The sequence below is a fragment of the Oreochromis aureus genome, linkage group 8 (assembly GCF_013358895.1).
Source record: "Oreochromis aureus strain Israel breed Guangdong linkage group 8, ZZ_aureus, whole genome shotgun sequence".
NCBI classification, from domain to species: domain Eukaryota; kingdom Metazoa; phylum Chordata; class Actinopteri; order Cichliformes; family Cichlidae; genus Oreochromis; species Oreochromis aureus.
Window position 1 is genome coordinate 10,758,669 of NC_052949.1, and position 24,406 is coordinate 10,783,074.

Below are 24,406 nucleotides of genomic sequence, written 5' to 3' on the forward strand. Positions count from 1 at the left end.
TGGGTCCCTCTCTTCTGGGCCTCCTGCAAAGGATAGAAAACACTTTCTCCCTACTACGGCTCTAACTTACTCTGTTCCTCAATTGTTCTCTTCATTCAAACCTGATTCAACCTAATATTACTCAAAACATGAACCTAATTTCGTATTTGGTTTATGACTTTTATTTTTGTACCTCATTCAACCGTACTCAGCATTTGTAAAACTCTAAAAAGCACTGCCTTTAAGAGGATCAAAGGAAGCACGTCTCTGCATGTGCTTCCTGTTGCTCCTTATCTGATCATCCACATCCTGTACACAAACTGTCACTGCTGCAAGGGCCTCTCATCTAAAGTCACCTATCACAAGAAAACTGCTTATTCTACTAAAGGATCAAAGAAAAAACAACCACTTTAATCACTAAGTGTAAGCACCTAGTTAATTGCTCCTAGATAAATTTCATCATAGCTAAAAGCTCCCTAAGAACAACTTCTGTGTGTTGACACTAACTTCATTTTAAAACTCACATTTCCTGTGTTATAACCTGTTTTGGTATACCATTTTATTTCATTTTGCTGCTCTTTAATGTAATGATACATTCTAATTTATACTTTCTCAGACTTAAGCAAAATATATAAGCTTTCTCCCTTTGCTTCTGTTTTTAAACAAAAACTTGGTCACTTCAACAAGCATTTGTTATTCTGTACCTGCATTTTATGTAATAAGACTAATTTAGAGCTGCATGTGTTATCTCAATATTTTACATGTCACACAGTTTAGTTACAACCAAACTCCTATTCAGTTCCTCTTGTCTGTCACTTGTTACAGGGCCAGCTCAAATTCAGTTAAAAGCTAAATGAATTTCAGGCCCTAGGCCTCACCTATGTTTAAACCATATGTGTTTGTAAGCGTGAATGCTGTTTATCCTTCTGTTGCTCCAAGTCCCCTACACTATATCGACTGAGACATAACGCTCATCGAAGCTTATGACCTTAGCTGGACCGAACATCAACTCTGTTAATGAGCACGATTGCAATATGTAAGAAAAAATCATTTCTACATATATCCATCCATCCATCCATCCATCCATCCATCCATCCATTCGCTTCCGCTTATCCTTTCCAGGGTCGCGGGGGGCGCTGGAGCCTATCCCAGCTGTCATAGGGCGAGAGGCGGGGTACACCCTGGACAGGTCGCCAGTCTGTCGCAGGGCCAACACACAGGGACAGACAACCATTCACGCTCACATTCACACCTAGTGACAATTTGGATTATCCAATTAACCTATCCTCAAACTGCATGTCTTTGGACGGTGGGAGGAAGCCGGAGTACCGGAGGGAACCCACGCAAACACGGGGAGAACATGCAAACTCCACACAGAAAGACCCCGGCCTGATGGTGGAATTGAACTCAGGACCTTCTTGCTGTGTGGCAACAGTGCTAACCACCGTGCCACCGTGCTGCCCCATTTCTACATATATAATCTCCAATATTATTCATTTGAGTCAGCGAGACTTTTAACATCCTCATAAAAGCTCTCCTCTACCCTAGAAATAAATCTATTTACTATCTGTTTCTAAAGCCTACATTATAACAACTTTATTCTAAAAATCAAAAGAGATCCCACATTTTCTTCTCATAAAATGTTCACTATTTTCCCAAAGCATATCCTTTATTCCCACAGTTTCCCTCTAAGTTTGGTGTACAACTTCTTATTAACACCAGCAATTTATCTTCTAAACAGAATTCAGTTCATTTTACTCCTTTCTTTAGAATTAACAATCTCTGCCTCAGTTTTACCATATCTAAATTATCAAACAACCCCAATCGTTATAAAATCATACTAAAACCCATTTCAAATTAAATCTTAAACCCCTCTCTTTTTTGACACATCTCATGTGGCAAAAAACTCAACATGCTTCACAAATTAACAAGGGAAAAAAGGTTAGTCATATCATATCATTTCTCAGAACACTTCAGCCATCCTCCTCTCCGGTATTTTGCTCCAGCCCTGAAAACCTGTGTTTAAGGAACAAAATCAATTTAATTATTATGTCAAATCTTCTCCAAATCGTTGTTCCATGCAAAGTCTGGATCCTTGGAACTTCCTGGAAACAAAACCTGTACTTAACTCTCCCCCTTTATGATCCAGTCTGTGTCATGACAAAAATAAACTTAAACAGAACAGTTATTAATCATGAGTTACCTCAGTTAATGGTAACTTGAATCTCATCAAACAATGTTTCCCTTTTAGCATTTTATAATGTAATAATATGGTCTAACCCAAATCAATAAAACAGAAATTCACTCAAAGGAACATCAGCATCCCCAGATTTAAGTCTCCCACTTGTCCTGCTTATGGCAAAAGCAAAACAAAACATCCCCTTTCTTTTCCTCACATGGTAAATTTGTCCACATTTTTTCATCCCTACCTTAGTCCAGTCACTCACATTCACTCACATGCATTCACACATGATATTTTTGCTGATACTGCAGCCTTCTGCGCAAATAATGAAATGCTCCACATCAGCAAAATGAGCTCAATCATTTGTTTTATTTCGTTTTCCTTTTTAGGAAAATAGTTCTCTATACTTTTGACTGGATTGACTCGCTGCAATCCGTTAAACAGGGACTTCCAATCTGATCAGGTCCCCACGGGTAGCCTTTCCTCCACCCATTGAAATCTGGAAAAGTCACCTCATATCTGTTTGTCCGGAAATTTTGTCAGCGCTGTTAGTTCACTCTCTTCCAGGCCTGCTTAGAACAAAAATGAAAAAAAGAGAGCTGATTATTAGCTCATCGAAGTACAAAACAAAATCACCTGACAGGTTTTTCCTAAGTGCACTGTTACAAAAACTATGGGCCCTTTTAGACATGTCCATGTTTATCAAAACTCCCTCTATTAAAATGAAAAACAACAGCCCCAAAAAATCTTAAACAATCTTAAATTTCACCCATTCAACGCACTGAAAACCTCGTCAAAAGATCAAAGACCGTTTGCACAATGTCACCCTTCCTTACTCTCCCATGTTTTCATTCAGCATAAAATATAAACCGATTTCAACAACGTACCATCACTAAATTATAAATTTCCTGTCCAAATCTGCACCTCTGAACAGACCTGACCACCGTAATCAAATATCCTGATACTTTACCATTATATATTTCGCCAAATAATCTTCAACAGCCACCGCTCTCTCTTGAACTGAAAGCCTCCGACACACATGCACACAGGAAGTGTCTCTTCTCCAGCTAATTTGCATAGACTCACAGCTCAACAGCCAACTTGACAAGAGAAATACATGTTTAAACCTTAACACATTATTGAATTATTTTCATTTTCTTTCTATACTAATCACTGATTTTGATCACTCAGTACGAGAGCACTCCTGAGTCACTCTTATAAACACTTTTCTTTTGTTTTTTCCATCTATTTTATGAAACATTCACACCATTCTCTCACTCATACAAGCAGCAAACTGATCTTCATTGCCTATGCTTGTGTTCTTAGCCAGGTTTTAATCACTATCTATGCATTACTCTTCATGAGCTTATCTCTGTAAGGTTAGTGCATTTTCTGTTTGTATGTGTGATTTTTATAAATGTTTCTTTATGATCTTTGTGATCTTGTAAATGTTTCTTTTGCAGTGTTTCAAACTCCTTTTGACAGGGTGTGTTTTCTCTCTCTGGCTCATCACTGGTCATTGTTAATGACATTTCCCCTCCGCCTGTGCCCAGTGGCCTTACCTGTTAAATCCCGTCTCCTCCAGTGACTCCAAGGTCACTCCGGGACATAGGTTCAAGCAATCGTGACTGCGCCTTGCCTTAGGTTGTCCCAGGGTTTCGAGGTGGGATCTTACCCGTCATGGGCTGTCCAGCCTTCCATGCCCGCCTACTACAGGGGCCAACTGGGCAAGAGTGTTATCAGGTCTAGGGGACACACTGGTTCTGGAAATTAAAGGAGTGTAAACTGCTTTCTTTATTAAACTTTCCAACAATAATTTCACATGTAACAGTTTGTGTACGTGCGTTTTCAATTCATTAATGTAATTGTTAGTTCATGTATTTATTTCTCTCGGTCTTTCTCTTTTCTAAAACCTGTAATTAATATAATTTTATTACTTTTTCTTAAAACATGCATTCGCTTCATCTTCTTAGAATTTAACTCTGTCTATTTCTCTGGGTGCTCCCCTGACATCATCAGTCACACACACACACCTTCCTCTCACACACACAGCAGCACAGTATTTCCTGTTTCTCTTTCCTGTTTCTACAGATTAATCAAACACTTGTTTTTTCATATTTACAGTCTACAAACCCTCTTTAGTTTTACTAAGTCTTGGTCTAAAAACAATACACCCTTATTTCATGCACACTTTTAAATATTCCAAGTTTTTGCATTTGTCAGTTTTTGTGACATCATTCACACAGTTAAAATCACTCAAAATACGCTTTCCTAGGAGTATTTTACAGGCATGCTTTCCATAATCAGAAAGAGCAAGTCAAAAAGAAAAGAAAAAGAAAACTGAAACCTCTCATCATTCTCACAGCTTCTCACCACACACACATAACTGAAAAAATAAAACACACCAGCATTTATGGCTCAAGATATATACATCTATCAAAATTCAGTCAATTACTATACATCCACACTAATATATTCAAACTGTATTTATACTCTCGTGATAAGCAACACCAGCCTCTTAAATACAGGCATTTAGCAATATTGGCAAACAATAGTTATAAAGCTCAATACTCTCGAAACTGAAACCACCCTCTCTGCGCGTCACCGCTCCTCATTTGCATTTACACACACCATCAGTGCACATCCGGCTGTGCATTGCTGACACAGAGACTGATCTTACTCATAAATCTCATATTTTATATTACAGACGTCTTATTAATTACAACTGCACAGATTTAGGCCTCTTAAACCTATATAATTTCGACAAATTTAATAATAACGGTCCAACCGATCAAGTCCCAGACTTTTTTGCGACCAATTTTAGCCAGTATTCCGTCCCTGACGGTGGCCCGATTGCTAATGCCCTAACCAAATTTATCGTAGCCAAAAAAGCGCAGAAATAGGAGACTCTAACTCCTAGCAATTTTGGAGATTCCCCAGCTTTCCCCGGCTTGTCGTGCCGTACTAACCCTACTCTTCAGGGTAGGTCAAGGATAAACGTCTTTATCCAGGAGGGAGCGTTACCTCCGAGAAAATGCGCTTCTTAAGGGTCCCAGACTCCTCGTCCTAAAGTATTTTAGAATAATTTGAAACAACAATCTACACCCAAAACAGGATTAAGATTAAGGACAACCCTCAACAGTTTTGGAGATTCCCAAGTCCTCCTCGAATGTTGCCCGAAACTATCCCTAGTCGTCGCTAGGTGAAGGATAGATTTCTCTATCCAGCAGGGAGCGTCACCTCCGAGAAAATTCTTAAGGGTTGCATAACCAATGGGGCTCCAACCCACAAAATGACCCAATTCCCTACCACACTAAATTAGCAGCTCCAACTGCTTTCTCTTTTCATTCCTTTATTCTCATTACTCAGTACTGTCACTTATACTTCATTATCATTACTTCAACCGGTAAACTTCATGAAAACTTCACCAAAATTAAAAACAGACATTCACCAGTAATTACAGTGACCAGGCTTTTAATTTGACATGCCCAATGTGACACCTTTTGAAATATATTTCAACAGGCAGTGTCTTACCTTTAAATGCCCCGGGGAATGCCTGCTCACTTTCACCACTGATTACCGTCTGCCCGTCCAATTACCACGGACCCCGGATCTCTCCGTCTACCCCAACATTCCCTCTCTCTCACCGGAACGAGCCCCCAAATGTTAGGGTTCAAATGTTGAGAGAGGAATCCATAAATAACCACAGATCCAGGCGGGTGCAATTTAGACGGCATTTTAATGAATTACACATGTGTGAGTCCAACGCTGTGCAGATTTCAGCGTCGAACTGAACTTACAATAATTAGACAAAGGTTTTATATGAGTAAGACAACAAAGCCCCCTCTTTTGCAAAAACAGACACAATACAGCTTACGTCAACCTAAACCACAAAATGTTCCTGCTAACTTTTAACATATTTTAAAATACATCATGTCTCATCTCCACCCCGGTGTCGCACCATGAGCGCCTCCTTATCTCCCCGAACATCAGGTGCAGTTCCTGTAAGCATCTGACAATACGCCGGCACAATTTGCACTTGCAGCAAAAATACATCTTCACTTCTGCCCTACCAAAATAGATCTACTATGGCATATGTGTCAAACTCTGGCCCGCGGGCCAAATTTGGCCCGCAGCCTAATTGCATTTGGCCCGCGAGGCCATACCAAATTACTATTAGAGCTGGCCTACTGGTATTATACAGCTAATATATGTATTGTTTAGTATTAAGCTTTGCTTGTTCCATATTCAATTTTTCAGCAAAACTTGTTTGAGTCCATAAGAAAAGATTCATTCTTATATCTGGAGGAAGATTTTTTTTTCAATAAATATTAACGTTAGCCCGCGACTTTGTTCCAGTTTTGAATTTTGGCCCACTGTGTATTTGAGTTTGACACCCCTGTACTATGGTGTGTATGTGTGTGTGCGTGCACGTGCGGGGGCGCGTGCATGCTGTGTACTACGTACGTGTCGTGACCTCTCACTATTTGTGTCTGTATGTATATGTCACGTCTGTCTGTGCGTGCAGAGTTTGCATCTGCTCTCTGCACCTTAGTTGACCTCAACTTAGGCAACCAGGCTAAGACCATCCTGTGTGTAATGATCTTAACTTCTATGTAAAATGTATAAACAACTGTTTCAATCTAATCCAACTACTTAAAGCTTAAATCAAAGATAAATGCATAATAAACACCCTACTCTTTGGCTTGCACTCACTCTGCTTTCGGTTTCACTTCTGCAAAAGCATGTAACTTCAAAAACATATAACTTCCTGTCTTCTTTTAGCACAGAGTTACTCTTTCACCCTGCAGTCTGCATAAACATTAAAATTATAAATTCAAAAGCACTTCGGGTTATAGATTCAACTCAACAGTTTAAAGTGGTTTTTTCTGGACCTGTAATAAAGACTAATATAATACCAATATATTTGAACATCTGAATGCATCTAAATACAACATCACTATTAACATAAAATGGTAATGATGATTATAAAAATAGCAGCAAATAATAGCAGTAAAATATTTCTATTCTCAATAGTAGGTGCTAGTGGAAAAGGGCTATTAGAGCTCACAAGGTCTGATTGAAATTGATGCCTTTCAATGTCATTGTAAAGAAGTTAAACTACATATGTCAAGGTCTCACAATGGTTTCACCCGAAACCTCTACTGATCATTACCCACGCCTTTTTTCACACCTTGGCTCATGTGATATGTTCCATAGTTGGTCAACGACCCTGGTAAGGACAACCCCTTCTGGGGTTTAAATACCTGGGACTCTCCACCATTTAGTTTTAGAACTAACGAAGGTTCTCAGATGAGAGGTGAAAGGTCTTCAGGAAACTTAGAAAATTCCAGCTGCTTTCTTTCAAAGCTCATCAGACTACCATGACCTGGATGACTGGGAACCCTTTTTTTCTCATTCATTGTGTGCAGTCTCTCTGGAGTCATCCCTGTTGGAGCTTATCAGTACTAAAGGCCTGACATTTTAAAAAATGGATACTGAAGAGGGCTTAAAAACATTCTTGATTGAATTTGAAGGCTGATTTAAGTCTATACTTTCAGAGTTCAGGATGTGAGCCCAGGCTTCCTGTGGCTCGTTGGTCTAGGCGTGTGATTCTTGCTTTGGGTGCGAGAGGTCCCGGGTTCAAATCCTGGACGAGCCTCCTCCACATCATAATCTCCAAGCTTAATGGAAAACCCTAAAGAGCAAGCTGATTAAAGTTAAACTTCGTGCAGGTCTCCAGTCTTGTCCCTGGTGTCCTTTGATAGCTCTTTGGTCTTGCCCATGGCAACAGAGAGATTGGCATAGAAGAAATTGGCTCAGTGGACAGGTGTGCTTTAAGCACATAATGAGTTGAGATCAGGAGTGTGTTTAATTGATTGACTTTAGATTGTAATTTCTGTGCCACATGGGCATGCAGCCAAACTGTGTGAGTCAGAATTTTGTCTGGGTTGCATGTGATCAAAAACTTATTTCACTCAATGACATGAAAATCAATTAATATACGTTTATGTGATATGTTTTTTCAAGATTTTTAATTCATATTCTGTCTCTCTCCAACTCGATATTGCCAAAATATGTAATAGACATGCCGGTCCACTGTGTCCATTTCATGCTTTGCCTCTCCAAAACATGAAATGAACACGCATGCAGAAATTGCATTACCAGCAGGCGGAGATAATATATTTAAAGCCACAAAGTTGGTAGTGAGCAAAAAACGTATGAAGTGCATTCCAGGCGATTAAGCTAGGCGGCTAATACATATTTATGTGTAAATGTGTCAATAATGTCTGTTTAAACATTTTGCTGTGATTATTTTCACGTTGAACTGAAATAACATATCTCCCTCTCCTGTTACTGCAACTTCTGCATGCGTATATTTTCACGATTTAGAGAAGCAAAGCGAGAAATGGACACGGTGAACTGGCGTGTCTATTGATACCGGGTTGCTGTCTCCGTTCAAACGAAAACTACCCTAAAAAATGAATGTGTTCATTTCTTTGTAAGTAAGAAAACATCCAAATTCAGCAGGGGATTAAATAATTACTTCCCTAACTGTACAAGCCTTGCACCACAGCATCAAAGTTAATGGATTTGCACATTAATTTACTGTAAACTGTAAGTTTACAACTGCTTTAAAACTGTCAAGTCATTTGTGCTAAATTATACCAAAAGTTCCTTATTAGGCAGCAAACAGACTCAGTAATACATCAATTAGACACAAAATTTATGATCTGTTTAAGTGGTGATAAATTAAAAAATATGATATACTTAGGCAGTATAGTTTCATTTTGGTGCTCATTTGTTGCTCATTAGAGGGAAACATAGTTGCCACTTGCCATGTTCCTCACAGCGTTGATGTTGGCCTGTGGAGTCTGTAGGCAGGATTTCCCTCACACTCTTCTTCCATTCAACTTAAAACAACTTAATTAAAACCAATACACCAATAACATAGCTACTGTGAGTAACTTGATAATTTTGGAGACACTTAAATAAAAGAGTGCTATTAAATAAAGTCAAAGCCACTGTTAAATCAACGAGGACAATTTGCCCATGCATTATTATTATTCTGCTAATTATGCAGCTATAAGTATTGGTATACTTAAATACAGATGCACAAGACACCCACATAAATAGAAAGTGAGAAAAAGAGGAAGATCGCAGATGTACCAATGTTAGTGTAAAGTTCAATTATGTGCTCCACAGAAACTCTATTCAATAAATGATAGCTTTCTTTCTTTCAGTGGCTGAACCTGTTATAGGTGAGGTGACAGAGGCCTGTAAGAAATGATTCATTTAGGAAAGAATGTCACTGTAGCACTGAGCATCTCAACAAGGCCCTGTCCACGGTGACCTTTCACTTCAGCTGCTGCACAAACGCTCCATGCTATGCATCCTTCAGACTAATGGAAACGTGGGTGCTGCTGGAGAGCTGTGTTGGAGCACTGGTACCAAAGGTGTTTCACTGAGGCAAACAAACAGCTAAAGCTGGCACGAGTGAGTGCTCTTAGGGATTCAAAAACTTCCCCTTATCCTCACAACATCTTTTTAAAACAATTTAAGCAAACTGCTTTCTATCACCATCATTTTTCACGTAACAAACAGAAGCACGGTCTCTTTGTGTAATATATCGCCTATACACTGAGTGAAAGATGAAGGATAGCTGACAATCTAGCATTTGTAGGATATGCAGAAAATTTGAAGTTTGTGGTAAACTTTCAGCAATAAACAAGATTTTTACTATGATTATTACTGGTTGTGTTCTCACACAATATAAAACATATTCAGTGACTGATATTTATTAGATAAAGCAGCGAAAATGAGAAAAAAGAGCAGGAGCAAATTAGGAATTATGCAATTCTTGAAGAGCCAAGTAGCACCATATTTCAGTTTAAACAGGTGAAGCATAACTAAGGCTGCCAGTGTAACTGAGAATTAATTTGCATATGTGGCCCCGATGAGTGTGTTTGATTGCTCTTATTGTTCGTGCCACGTGTGAAGCCTCTCAACCCACTTACAACTACATTTACATGACTGAACTAGAGCAGAGGTGGTGGCACAGAGCAAGGGGAAGCACGCTGAAGTGTCTTCGCCCATTTGCTCTGTGAGTGTGAACGTGGGGAATAGCAGCAGTGAGTTATTATCCACACCTGGACTTTTCTATTGCAAGACAAAGCGTGAAAAATGTGAAAGCCTTCAGGCAGATGTTTGCATCATTGTAGCTCTGTAGTGACAATGCAGATTGGATGCAAATGAATAATTTAAAGTTGCTAGAGAACAAAGTAGCCATTAATAGAGCCATTATAAGAGAGAAGCATGGCACTTAAAGAATCCTAAACAGAAATGTGGAACGAACGCCAGTTCTAGATATAGCCATGGCTGACAGCTCATCCAAACCTCTCGTAACCCCCCAACTTAACATTTTTTTGTGTTCAGCTTAGAAAATGTTTCTAATGTTTGCCTGGGTGGAAAGTCTACATCCAAACTCCAAAGTCTCCCACTAGCTCAGTCTTAATAAGATCTGAAGTACAAGCTGTGTCTCTCAGAGCATGCAAAGGTGTTCAGCTATGAGCAGAGAGAAAGGCAACAAGTAAAATACATGCACAGTCCCACTACTTTTATATATCTTAAATGTCTTGTACTTTGTTTAGAGATTTTTGTTGACATCCTGAATTTCTGTGTAGCTTTGGTTGAACTGTTGTGGCAGCTTTTCTGCTGATTAGATGATGCCCTCGCTTTTTCTGTCTCACTTTCGTTTGGTTGAGTTAACATGTAATGATGTAATGGTCACTGGTTCTGCAAAACTCACTGGAGATTTTCCCTCAATTACATAATTTCTGACTAGCTAAAGGTCACTGAAATAGTGCCTACTGCTGCTGCTCTGTGCATCTATTAACTTTTCAGTTAGATAAGTGTTATGATGTTGAATTGTTCTTGATAATATTCTTGTATAGTATTATGGTAGGACATCAATCGAGCAACCTGTAGGTTACTTAGACAGCTGCTCTAACCTAAATTGCCTACCTAATTATTAAACTGCCCACCCACACATGATCTAGATCTGACCCTGTGCATAATGGTAAAGATGGCAACTGTCCCACCCCTGCCCTCAAACAGCCAATCAGAAGCCAAAGTGGGAAACATATGAGCGATACTTTTTGATACACTGATGCACATACACGTTAAAAGGTCATAACAATTTGACTTGTGGATGGTTGACGTATATAATAATGAAGACAACTGTATTTTGTTTATTTCACGTAATGTATCCATGCCTTGAATTAGCACGGCATTTGTTTTGTGTGAGGCTTGAGGGACACTTATCTTTGCTGGTGCTCATTACAGTGTAATGTATATGTAGTGTAACTCTTGGTATGTGTACCAGGAGATTAAAGTTTCTTAAATTTTATTTGTTGTCAGAGTTAGCTTTGATAAATGCAAAGAGGTTTTATGTCCTCGTGACCAGTGAAATTAAACTAACTATTATTTGGATAGGGTTTTTTTTTAATAACTGACATGTGAGGCTTTATTTTTTCTATCAGGACTTTGCTCTGTAAAAGGTAAATGAACTGGTAGTTATATAGCACTTTTCTACTCTAGTACTCAAAGCATTTTATACAACATGTCTTGTTTCCAACATTCACACTTAGAAGAATGCACACACCCAGAGAGATTTTTGTAAATATCAGTCATTTTAGATCTCTTGTTTCAAATGACACCAAGCTCAGGTGTGACCTTAGACTTGGGCACTTTCAACACGCCCGACTGCAGTTTTGTGTCGGTTGCTGTCTTCTGAGTTTGAAAACAAGCGCCGACGGTGTCAGAGCTGTAATTTCTGTCCTCTTGAATCGAGAAAAGAAATTATTTCCCATGGAATCAATTTAGCAGGTCCAACAGGGAACAGGGAGGAAGGGTTCTCTTCCATAGCCCTCCAAATATCAAGCACTGGGTTTGAACAACATGTCAAGAAGCAGCCAGAATTTGGCTCGGTTATGTTTGACAGAAGTGGCTCATTGCCCTCTGTGGTTCTCCCTCCTCAGCACTGCAATAAACATTTTTCATTTCTCCATCTGGCGGCTCTTCTGTTGGAAAGAAACAGATGAGAGCATCTAGCAATCAAACTGTCAGGCCACTGTTGCACAAAAGCCCCATCGTACAATATGTTGAACTAAATGGCCCACATGATCATTGGTCATCCTATCGGGTCTCTTGTCACACACTATAAGCAAGAGATCTTTAGGACCGTATACACATACTCTTCGCTGCTTTTCATTGCTTCTGTTCTATCTTAATACACTGACAGTTTGTGTATCTCTATTTATCATGTATTCCCTCCTAATCTATAGCTGTTTAAATTTTCAATGCACTCAATCCTTTTACAGCAAATCTTTATTTTACTTTACCCAGTGTTTAACTGCCCCTTAGAAATAACGAAGACTCAGTTTGGAGGAAGTCTCCTTGTCGTTTTTCGAGGAGATAAATCTTTAATGCTTTTCCTTCTGTCCATCTGACGTCTGTATACTAACAGACTTCAGACTTACTGTGCACCATCAAATGAGGACCCAAACCTGGTGTCAGCAGGTGAGGCAGACAAAGGGAACTTTAATGGCACTTAAAACAAAGTGGGAACAAAAAATGGTTCCGAAAATTGGCAGAAAACCAAACTGAAGACTAACTACAGTTTATCCAACAAAAAGATGAAACACAGAAAAGGAACTTTACTAAAGGAAGTAAAAACAAAGCCACAAGGAGGTATGGATGGAGATGTGAATAGCAGCTGGTGAACAGACAGACTGTCAAAGCAAGCAGGACTATAAATATGGTCTACGAACAAATAGGACACAGATAAAAACTAATTAGAGTGTAGCAACCAATTATAAAAAGCAGGAAGGAAACAAAGGCCGGAAATAAAACCAACAGAGACCACATATATTCTCTGGTGTGCATAGTCCGATTGTTGCTGTGAATTGGCTCTGTATAAATAAAGCTGACTAGAAGTTATTAGCTAACAAGTCTTGCCACACTTCATCTTGATGAAGCCTCTGGGCAGTTATTTTGAAGCTGCTGTCTCCAAGAATGGTGAGAAAACCATAATTGTAAGCTACAGCTACAAAACTGAAGGTCAAATCTAATAAAGAAGCGGTTTTTGGTGACTTTTCCCCAGAATAAGGTTTAAAAAGCCTTTTTTTCCCCCAGCACTTCAAATTCTTCCTTTTAAGATGTACCATGAAGAGAGGACTCAAAGGCAGCGTGCAGAGGAAGGCTAAAGTGATAACAAAGAAATAAACTTTCTATAGCTTACGTAGAAAAAGAATACAGTGAGAACAAAATGCAAAGTTATATAAAAAGCAGTTTTCTCCAGCTCAAAACGATCTGTAGACTAAAATCTTTTTTTAACTTTCAGATCTGTAAAGGGTCATGCTACACTTTACTATTGTAATGCACTGTATACTGTTGTTAGTCAATTGTCTCTTGCTCGTATACAAATGGTTGAAAATGCTGCAGACAAATTATTGTGTATAAAGTGGCGCTGTTGGGGTTTAAAGCCTTAAATGATCTTATATACTTCATCCATATACTCTCTCAACATCATTAAGCTCTGCTTCTCAATCACTTTTGCTAATTCTGGTTTAAGTTTATCTCAAAGGGGGTTGTACCTTTGCAGTTGGTGCACCAAGACTTTGGTTGCACCAAGCAACCAAGCATCAACTGTGGCGATTATTAAATCTAAGCTGAATATCTAGCTTTTGGAAACTGCTGATCCCTGGAACTGTGGTTGGTAGATAGGTTGCTGTTGTTTTACTTTATGTAAATATTGAAAATGTGAGTAGCATCAATCTCTAGTAAATGTAAACTCCAGATGTGACAAGGAAGAGTTGACAGTAAATGACGCGATCATTGGGGAACAATTTGTGATTGTGATTCTTTACCGGTTTCACACCACGGATAATCCTCCATCATAAAACATCATATGGCCAAAATTTACTTACTTTTTAATTCAATATGACCCAGAATGAATGAGTGACCCCATAAACTCACCAGAAAAGTGTTCAAGGAATTCAAGAGAGCTGTTTTATGCATGAACTGTAGACATGTGACCACTGTGCATGTGATGCTAACTTGTCTGCCATTTTGAAAATGCAACAATCATGGTGACAAAGTGGGGTAAAGTGAATAAGATCCCAGTAACACAGGCATAGAGACTGGTCTGCGACCATTTGGCAATCATCAGTCATCATGAAGGAACAAATGAGTTCTCTCTGACTGATTGTAAGTGGAGGTTTATGGCAGTCACTGAGAAAAGGATTGCTAAAGCCACAGTTATACAAGCTTGCAAACCAGACCGTAAGCCCCTGGCAGTCACCTGTCTCTAAGAAAAATGTGTATTCACTGGTTGGCAAAACCTCCTTGGTCACTAGCATATTATTGAAGTTTTAGTTTGAATGAAAGAGGCAGATTGTCTACAAACACTGTCTAGTTCCTCTCTGAGCTGCAGTGAAAAATGTGACACAAGCACATGCAGACCGTTTTGTTTGTAAAAGTCGTGCCCTTTGAAATATTTAAAATTTTCAAAATGCATTGAATTTACTTTGAAGGCAGTCTTTCTCCAATTATGTTGTACTTTTTAAAGCTGTATTACTGCTCAGCTAGTAGTTAGCTAGCATTTGCTGGCAACCAAACTTGGAGGATTTTTGGTGAGGATCTTTTTTGTGTCCAATTTCATCCTGCAAGAACCAACTCCACAAACTGCTGCCAACCACTCGGGGAACACATAAGGTAGACAACTTTTGTGCAAAGCGCACATGAAGTCACCTGAGAAACCTCCACAGGACCAGAAGACTTTTTATAATGCCTATGGTTAACTAAGCATGATGATAAGCAAAACAAACCTAGAATTTCACTCACTGAAAGAGTAAAAAGTTGTACGACTATCTTTTAGTACAAATAAAATCAAAGCTGTTTGCTGTTTTGGGCAGAAAATGATTATTTCCAGCGTGCAGTTGGGAGTATATAGGGATTAGCCTGCTTTTGGAACCAGCCTTAAAGTGGGATTAGAATAACTTTGGTGATTAGAGTATTCTTTCTCATGCTTACGACATAAAGGTATTTTTATCTTTAACTATTTTTAATGATTTTTCATAAAAGAAAGAAGTGAACCTTGAACCAGGGTAATAAACACCCTTTTTGGCTTATGAAATGAAATAAGGTCATTTCTACAAGCTAATCTTTATCCATCTATTTTCTGCCGCTTATCCAGGTTTGGTTGTGGGGGCACCAGTTTATCTAGTTGTTCCCAAGCTAGGCGAGAGACATAATCTTTCCAGTGAGTCCTGGGTCTTCCCCGGGGCTTCCCCCTGTAGGACATCCTTAAACAACTTATCTAGCAGATGTCCAAGAGGAATCCAAATCACCTCAACTGACTCATTATGATCTGGAGGAGCAGTGGCTCTGCTCCAAGTCCCTCTTGAATTACCAAGCTCCTCCCCCTATTTCTAATGGACAGCCCAGCCACATTTCAAAAGAAATTAATTTATCCTTGTATCTGTGACCCCATTCTTTCAGTCACTACCTAGAGCTTGTGATTATAGGTGAGGGTAGGAACATAGCTCAGCCATTGAATTGATAGCTTTGTATTTACGCTCAGCTCTCTCTTTACCACAGCAAATCAGTAAAGCGTCACTCCTGATGCTGCACCAATCCATCTGTCAATCTGATGCTCCATTCTCTCCTCACTTGTGAACAAGACCACAAGATATTTAAACTTATCCACTTGGGGTAGTAACTCGTCCCAGACTCAGAGTGGACATTTCAGCGTTTTCCACATGAGAGCCATGGTCAAGGTGAAAGTGCAGATTCTCATTACTTGAGCCACTCCTGTGCAAGCTGGAAGCTACCACCTGATCAAGGTCGAGCTAAGGATGAACCTCTTTGCCACTGAGCACTTTTTTAACTAATCAGTCATGCCCCATGTCCCTAGACTCTGCTTCTATTAAAGAATGCATGACAGTGGGACTGTGGAGATCCTGGAAGTGTTCCTTCCACAGCCTGACTATATCCTCAGTTGAGGGCAGCAGAATCCCACTACCACTGTATAGAGTGTGAGTAGAGTGTCACTTCAGCCTCTTGATTTTTCTGATGTTTCATCAGAATATTTTTGAGGCTAGCCGAAAGTCTCATTCCATGGTCTCACCGAACTCCTCCCACACCTTTGTTTTTTGCATCAGCCACTGCCAGACTCGCACTCCACTTGGCCTGGGAGCACCTGTCAGCAGCCATTGGAGTCTCACAGGCTACCAACCCCAACAAGTCTCATTCTTTACCTCCAGTGTCTACTATCTGGTTCTAAGATTACCACAAAAGGCACCACCAACCTTGAAGCCACAACTCTTGCAGCCATCTCAGCAATGTCCCCAGTCTTCATGCAATGGGGCATCTGCCAGGTGTTCCCAGTGCAGCATCACTATATGTGTGGGTACACCAAGTCTGTGATTTAGCATCACTCTTTGTCTGCCCCCAATATTTTTAGCAGTTAAAATATTTGGGTTTGCTTATTTGCAATGTACTGAGTTAGGTTTACTTTCACTGGATGTTGCCTAATAGGATTTTTTGGTTGTTTAAGCTGATATATTATTTATTTACATGTAAAACAGCAAGCAAATATGTAATATATGCAATATCCTGGATACAATGGGTTGCCTGATCTAAAACCAGGTAATTTTAATGTAACCTAATTATTTTTGCATGTGAGGAGCCTAATGGATGACGTGGAGAAAAAATAACCTGTATAACCTGAGCAGGACTGAGCAAGAGAGGGAGATCAAGGATCATGCCACACAGAGTGGTACTGTTTAGGCCTGTGTATTAAATGTGTTATTTGTATAATGCTACTGTTGTGTGAGTCCAGACCCACATTCTGATCCTCTTAATATCAGCCAGTACTCTGAATCATGGGACCAATGATTCTGTGAGTGTTACAGCTGCCAGAGGGCCTCAAATACACTCTCATAGATACACACGGCACACATAAAATCAAAATAAACAGCAAGTATGCAGGAAGGATGAGTTTATTTGTTAGAAAGTTCAGTGCAAAGTGAAGAAGACAGAAGTAAAATGTTTAAACATCTTGAAACCCTAGACTCGTATGTTGTATGAATGTGTGTGGACACTTGGTTGCAAAGAAAGATACAGAAATGTATAAAGCATGATGCCCTCAAGCCACAGAGGTCCGACCCGAGAGAGGTGGTACATACTCTTCACATACAAGATTGTTGTATAACAGAGGGGAGTTAACTTAAGTAGGGTTAAGACAGTTAAAGGGGCACTTATGGTGTATTATAGAGCATTAAAGGGCTTTAGCAACATGTTATTGTTGAAAAGTAAAGACCGCAGCAGAGACTGTTATATAAATGTTAAAATGGGTTATAGGGGCAGGATTTAGTCTGCCTTAATGTGCTAAAAAATCAAAAACAAGTCCAAAGGCAAAAAGGGCAGTTGGGGTAAGGAGAACAAAGGCAGGAAGGATTTCACATGAACACTTTGCAGAGGAACTGGTAGAAACACTCAAGAGTTTATACGAATTTCTCAACATTTTTCTTCTGCTGTATCAATGAGTGCCTCTTCCATTTCCCTGTCCAGAAACTCTTTTCCCCTAAATGTCATCTTGGATCAGCAGAGATGAAATGAATGCTTTATTGTTCACCCCGGAGCTGGTGCAGACGAGACCAAACATGCTCCTGCATGGTAAAAGTATCGGTCTCTACCGCTGTAGTATCACTGCTAACCAACATTACCTTCCCAGAAGTCATAAGACAGACAAATCAGTGCACCCCTGACCTTTCTCAGAGCCTCATCTGTCTTCCCATTAGTACCACAACTGTTACATTTTGGTGTTGAGCAATCTAAATTTTGGCTTCCATATTTATCAGCTATTATGAATATCTAAAAATTGATCTTACAGATACTTTGGTTTATACAGTTTTTGTTCACTCTGTCCAGTGTAATAGCCCTCTGCCTTCGCTGAGCCTGCTCTATGCTTCCACCTGTTTGTCCTTAAACCTTGTCTTGCAGGATCTTGATAGGAAGAGTTAATTAGTGCAGCTAGTAATACTTCACAACACCATATGCTGAACATTCGAACACTCATTTAACTCATTTAGCACACTGCAACACTAATGAACACACTGCATAAAGTTATTAAGGCTTCTGCTTTTTTGCTGTTTTGGGTAATGAATTGGTAAATTTTGGTGATATGTCTTTCCTACTATTTGTCATGACTCATAAGGCAGACCCTGATACCACCAACAAATGGAAGATAAACCAAACATTGCAACAGTGGTAGAACACCAGATCTTATAAAAACAATTAGCATCACTTGTTGATTTCTAGATGCCGCATTTTAAAGCCTCAAAACTGGCATTTGTCCACCACCATGTTGGTGTGACTAGCACTACTGACCATGGTGGCAGTTGCGCCAGACAGACATGGCAGGAGTCATCCCCACTCCATCATCAAAGCTTTCTTTGTTAATCTGGTAAAGGATTTATTAAAACCTTTTTCCTCTGCATGACACGTGTTAGTAATAAGAAACGTATTTGTTAAGGTGATAAATCACAAAGCGCCTGTTTACTTGCAGAGCGAATATTCAACTTTGGTCACAAGATATTAATAATTTAATAGATGCCGCAAACAGGCAATGAGAGAAGCATGTGTGGAAGAATGCTGTTTGATATGGAAGGACAGAGATTGCTTTCACTTTGTTTTTAACTTATGTCTACTACTAGATGTCACTGGACAAGCACTGCTTGCTTTGCTTGCCCAGTCAATGCCACTGGCTAAACTATATGGGTGCAGTGCACACACCAAAAATCACATATTGTCTCTATAATGTATAATAATTCCAGTAAAATGATCCCAAAAGCACAAGTAACTGCAGCTGAGTGGTACAGTTCAGTGACTTGAATTAGCAGAAGCCAATCCTAGTAGACAGCTAGGTGTTGCCACAGTGGCAGCCATGCACAAAGCTTAACAATTACACTCAGGGAGAAACTATTTACAGAGGTCAAGACTGGTTTAAATGTTAGTTGGACATTTTATTGTTATACTTTGTGTGGATGCACCTACTTTTAGAGCTACCCTCAAATGGCCATTGGACAAACTGCAGCTTTTGGGGCTTCCGCACTGGCTTCATCTTTCAGCTCAAGACTTGAACAACAACTCTTTTAGTGAAATTAGTGCTGACTCAAAATAAAGCTAAAAGGCTTCAATGAAGAGACTGAAGCAACCACAGACCAAGCCTCCAATAGCTTTCCTGATAAAATTAGAATTTGCAAATATCTATTGAAACAATGATCACTGACTCATAGTTAAGTAGGCTAATGACACAATACAAGTACTTACTTCACCATTTCCCAAATGCACAGGAATGTACTTACAGGAAACCAACCAGCCAGTAAATCCAAACAATTCCAAGTGTGATTTTCACCAAGATTGGACACAAAAATGAGAAGATTAAGAGGCAGTCCCAAAATCTCTCTAAGTCATCATATTTCTTTAATACTTCATTTTTGTGTGTTTTTTACTGCACTTCCTTTACAAATACAAGATTAGACTGAAAATCTGACAAGATCACCCCAAATACATTTTTCTTTTCCTCATCGATTCATGTATCCCTTCATTCTTTAGTGTTTGCAGTTGGGTGACCCCGACCTTTCTTCACAGAAGCACTCAAAATGCACCTCTCATTCACAATAAATCATTTCTCAGCGACTAAATAAATACAGATAATGTATACAGATATAATTACTTAATATTGCCTAAATGCATGTATTTTGCGAGCTGTAGCTAGCCAACATAAAACTTGGTTCTATCCAACAAGAAAATCAATAAACGACCATTCAGCGCCATATGTGGAGGAGGCAGCTAATAATCTAGTAAATAACTCTTCTTTTTGTTTTTTCTTACTTTAACTCTCACCAGTAGAAACAACATATTATAATTCCAACCCGGGAGGGAGTAGGAAGAGAAGCTGTGCAAATAGGCAAATCTGGAGAAACACTGCTTCACTCATTCCTCGAAGTTAAATAAATAAACAAACAAACACAAAAGCCCGCTTGTGTTCCTGTACATATGCAGACCCACTCCGAGGCAATCCCGGGAAGGGATTGGGCGAGACACACGCACAGATAGAGAGAGAGCAGGTCTTTCCCACCCTATCAACAGCTGCTGTCTAACAGCACATTTCTGTTAGAGTGGGATATGAAAGCAGGGTGGGAATAATGACTGGCCACTTAGACTCTTAGACCACCTCATATATAGAATCAGCAGTTGACAATTCCACTTTTATCACACACACATCTTTTTTTCCATCAACCACCTTGGATCTGTAATGGATTCTAAGCTCCTAATTGGACCGGGGTTCCCGACACCGGACCCGACTTCCCGTGCACCCTGGAATATCACCTCCATCAGCCCTCGCCGGTCCCTGGAGCTTTCATCGATGGCTACAACTGTAAGCATCGCGCCACAACTGTTGATTTCTCCTTTCTTGTTTAAATGACTATGCCTCGACTGTACTGGAGAGCCCCTGCGCGTTGCATCGATGCGTAAAGGAGGCGAAAATGTGAACCAACCCACCCAAATAGGGAAAAAACGGGCAAAGGAACTCGCTATTTTTTTCTTTCATTCAGAAAACGTGAGATGTTTGAGAGTGAGAGCGCGCGAGGTGTCACCTCTCTGTGAATGAATGAATCGCGGCATCCTCCCCATGCATGCGTATCTGCGCTCAGTTCATTCAGCGCGGGACCTGAATGAAAGCAGGAGCGCAGCGCAAATCCCGTCATCACCGGTGATTCTCTGGCTTGCTCTGCTGAGGCTGTAAAGAGATGCTGTGGGTGTAGTTATGTTTAACTTCTGTGGTGAGAGCGTGAATCAATTTTAACCTGCTCCGCGTGTAGTTTTCTTATAATAGTCCTCATATACCAGTTTGCAGGGACATCATCCACTTAATAACTAATAACAGTTCTTTAATATTCCAGGTGACTTAACTTTACTGTTTTTTCGTAAATTCTGTCTGCACAGAGGCACATGGAAACAAACCCATAAGTGATTTTAATTGTTTTCTTGTAATTACTTTAGAAATTTGTTTTAAATCAAAGTCGTGCACACCACGCTGTCATCCTTCTGTTGCCGTATTTCCAGTTATTTTCAAGCTGGAAAGTCTTACCTAGCCTCAAGGATATATCAGATTCTATTTCTCTTTGTCTCCCTCTCTGATTCAGAGTAGGATTAATTTACTTCAAGAAATCCCAGATAAACAGATGTGTAGCATTGTGATCGTCTCTGTGTGTACTGAATATAGAACACAAGATACTCTTTAACTTCGCCCCACATGAGCCCATTTCGACCTTGACTAAAAATGATTTATAAAAGGAGATTTAAAGCTGTACTGAGAAACACATGGGTGAAGCGATACAGTGGATGTAGTTCAACAAGTGGGAATGGTATAGTTTGGATTCTGACTTTGAAGCTCAGACTTGCAGGCTTTAACCACTGTATTTTTGTGGTCTGGTGTTCATGGGAGTGCTGGGAAAAGCTGATAACAGAGCCGTGCCTGGGGGTGGCTTCTGGAGAAACAGATGGGATCTTCTACTTCGGATAAAAATGTGGTTTTCATTTTGATGTTCCTCTCTAGGATTCTCTTCTTCTTTCCACTGTTTGTGGCATTTTGTTAATTATCTATCTAATCCACAATCTCTAAAAGGACATGAGCCAGTTTAAAATGTCCATGTATGTTAGTGCGCATGGATGCACATACATTTGAGCACAGCTCGTGTGAGCGCTGATATGATACGTGCATGTGGATTTGTGTCTTAAAAAGGAGACTGTGATAGAGCATGAGCCAGTGGGTGGCCTTTTGTAATCGCGTTCTGATACCTGGTAAACACAAGAGTTTGCCTCTGAAGATGCAGAGAACCTTTTCTCTGCCAACATACTGATAGGCTGATTAACAACTTGCTCTTGAGGTGTGGCAGATTCAGTGAGCAGATAATCAGCTGAGCAGTTACTGCAACATTTATCAATCCCGTTAAGCCTCGGAACAACTGAAGGAAAAAAAGGCCATTACCACTTAAAAGAGACAGAATAGGCTGCTGGATAGCAGTTAATGATTAGTTGTTTATGTTTGCATTCAGTAGACATGGGAGTGACAGGACATGATTAAAGTTAAGTCAACTAAGCCATAGAATAAATCCAGAATATGAGGTTTTAATTGTGCAAATATACAACATTAACATATTTTTTAAAAACTGGATGGACGTTCCTTGTAGCAGCCTGTTGGTCAGTTGTGAATGTTCACTGCAACTGACATCAGTGCAAACAAAATCCAATAACTAATTTTTTGGGGTGATCTCTTATTAATTCCTGACAACCAGATTTCATCTTATACCACAATATGAATGAGATATTTTACTCACAGAAAAAATCTTTTAAGGGATTATGCCAATATTGTTTTTCTGAAGTGCTAAACAAAAGCATCAAAGGCTCTTGATTAAAGATAAAATTATTGTATAGAACTGACTATAAGATCCTATTTAAATACAAGAGATGCTTCCTATTTTCTAATAAGTGCAGAAGTCTACAGCTCACTGATATTTGAGTGGCTACAGGATTGTTTTTAATAAAAAAAAATACACTCATTTGAATTGATAATTCAATTTATTTTATTAACGCTTTTGCAATGTTTACATTTTTTGCATAGAATCTCCTGCAGTTATGTTTATCATATATGGCTGCATCAGAGGGATGTTGATTTAATAATTTTTGCACACAGATTCATCAGTGCTTGTGCATGTGTGTGGGGAGGATACTGAGCTTTAAAACTCTTTATGTTTACACAAATTTAAAAGGGACCCACAGTGCTTTTTCTTATTTTTGTCAGTATGGACTGTTACAACTTCACATTTTCAAACTAAACAAATCTTCAAAAATGAGGTTAGCATTTGTAATTAATCTGTATGAGCCAAAAGCTCACGCTTTAGAGCTCAGTTTGTTCTACTCTTGGCTCATTGTCAAAGAGAGGGGATATCCCTAACATGGTCATCTGGAGCACACAGCTCTGTCTGTGAGCACAGCAGCCCCACCCACCTGCTGTTCAAACATTTTGTTTGCACGGGGCACCCAATCAGAATAAAACAAATACTGATATAAATATGAGCATCTATGTTCTACTTATTTTTATTATTATTAAAAACAAAAAAATGTCTTGATTTCATTCAGATTCAACTCCTTCTATAATTCTTCTTCTTCGTGTTCCTCTTCTTCGATCTGTCTCTCACAATCTCATCTATCCTTTATCTTAATTTTATGCTTCACTCCATTTATTTTTCTTTGCCTGCCTTATCTCACTGTTCATTAAACAGTCACTAGACCACTACATTTGTATTAGCTGTTTTCCAGAGATGAGGAAAAACTCAGCGATGCTGGTGCGTCTGGCTTTAGTATGCGTTCACAGACATATACTAACTATTGAGAGTATAAAGATAACATTTTATCTGCAAGTCTCGCAGGAAAATGCATAGAGGACGAGGAGACTTCCGTGCTATGCAGCTCGCTGTTCCCTTCTTTCCTCCTTGTCATGTGATCGGCATTAATCTGGCCCTAAGCTGCTCAAACTGGAAGAATGGTGACATCAGAGGACATCAGAGGGAAAGAAAGGAGTGATTGAGAGATTTATAGGAAAAGTCAGGAAGGTGAGAAATTATGCAGATTGAGAATCATCAGTGGCCATTGAGGAGAAGCAGATCCAGCAGGGAAAAACTGAACTGTGTTATCCAACACATCCTTCATGACAGCGTCAGATTGGGACTGTGTTTACTTTCCACATGCATGCATGCAAACTTCATCTGCTTTTAAACCATACATCCCCACCACATTTTCACTCATTAGCCTCCATAACTGTGCCTCAATTTTCTCACTTTACTGTTCCTCCATTTAAAAATGAGAGCTTGTGACTCTGCAAAAAAAGAAACAAAAAACAGCTGAAACAGATGTCAAATAAGCAGAAAAAAACAGATGCACACTTAAATGTGGCATCCAGGATTAATGAAAAAGATATGCGTGTTCCAGTTGACCGGTAGGGCAGCTGAGGAAGATTTAGTTCAGCAGAGGTAGTTCTGGGGACCGTGTGCATATGTGTGTGGGTGGGTGTGCATCTGTCTAAAAGAAACACAGGGAGAGTCAAAAGGGAAG

General features: G+C 39.5%; 1 protein-coding gene across 3 annotated transcripts in view; it reads left to right on the forward strand.

Moving 5' to 3' along the window:
- LOC116328810 (melanopsin-A-like) overlaps window positions 1-24,406 on the forward strand; it is an 82,020-nt gene that overhangs the window by 12,768 nt on the left and 44,846 nt on the right. For 2 of the 3 annotated variants that reach the window (XM_039616351.1, XM_039616352.1), the window contains exon 1: window positions 20,547-20,669. The exons of the other annotated variant lie outside the window; for it this stretch is intronic. In XM_039616351.1, coding sequence (XP_039472285.1) covers window positions 20,547-20,669 — 123 coding nt within the window. Of the gene's footprint in view, window positions 1-20,546; window positions 20,670-24,406 lie in introns of those variants that run through there. 3 annotated transcript variants of the gene reach the window in all.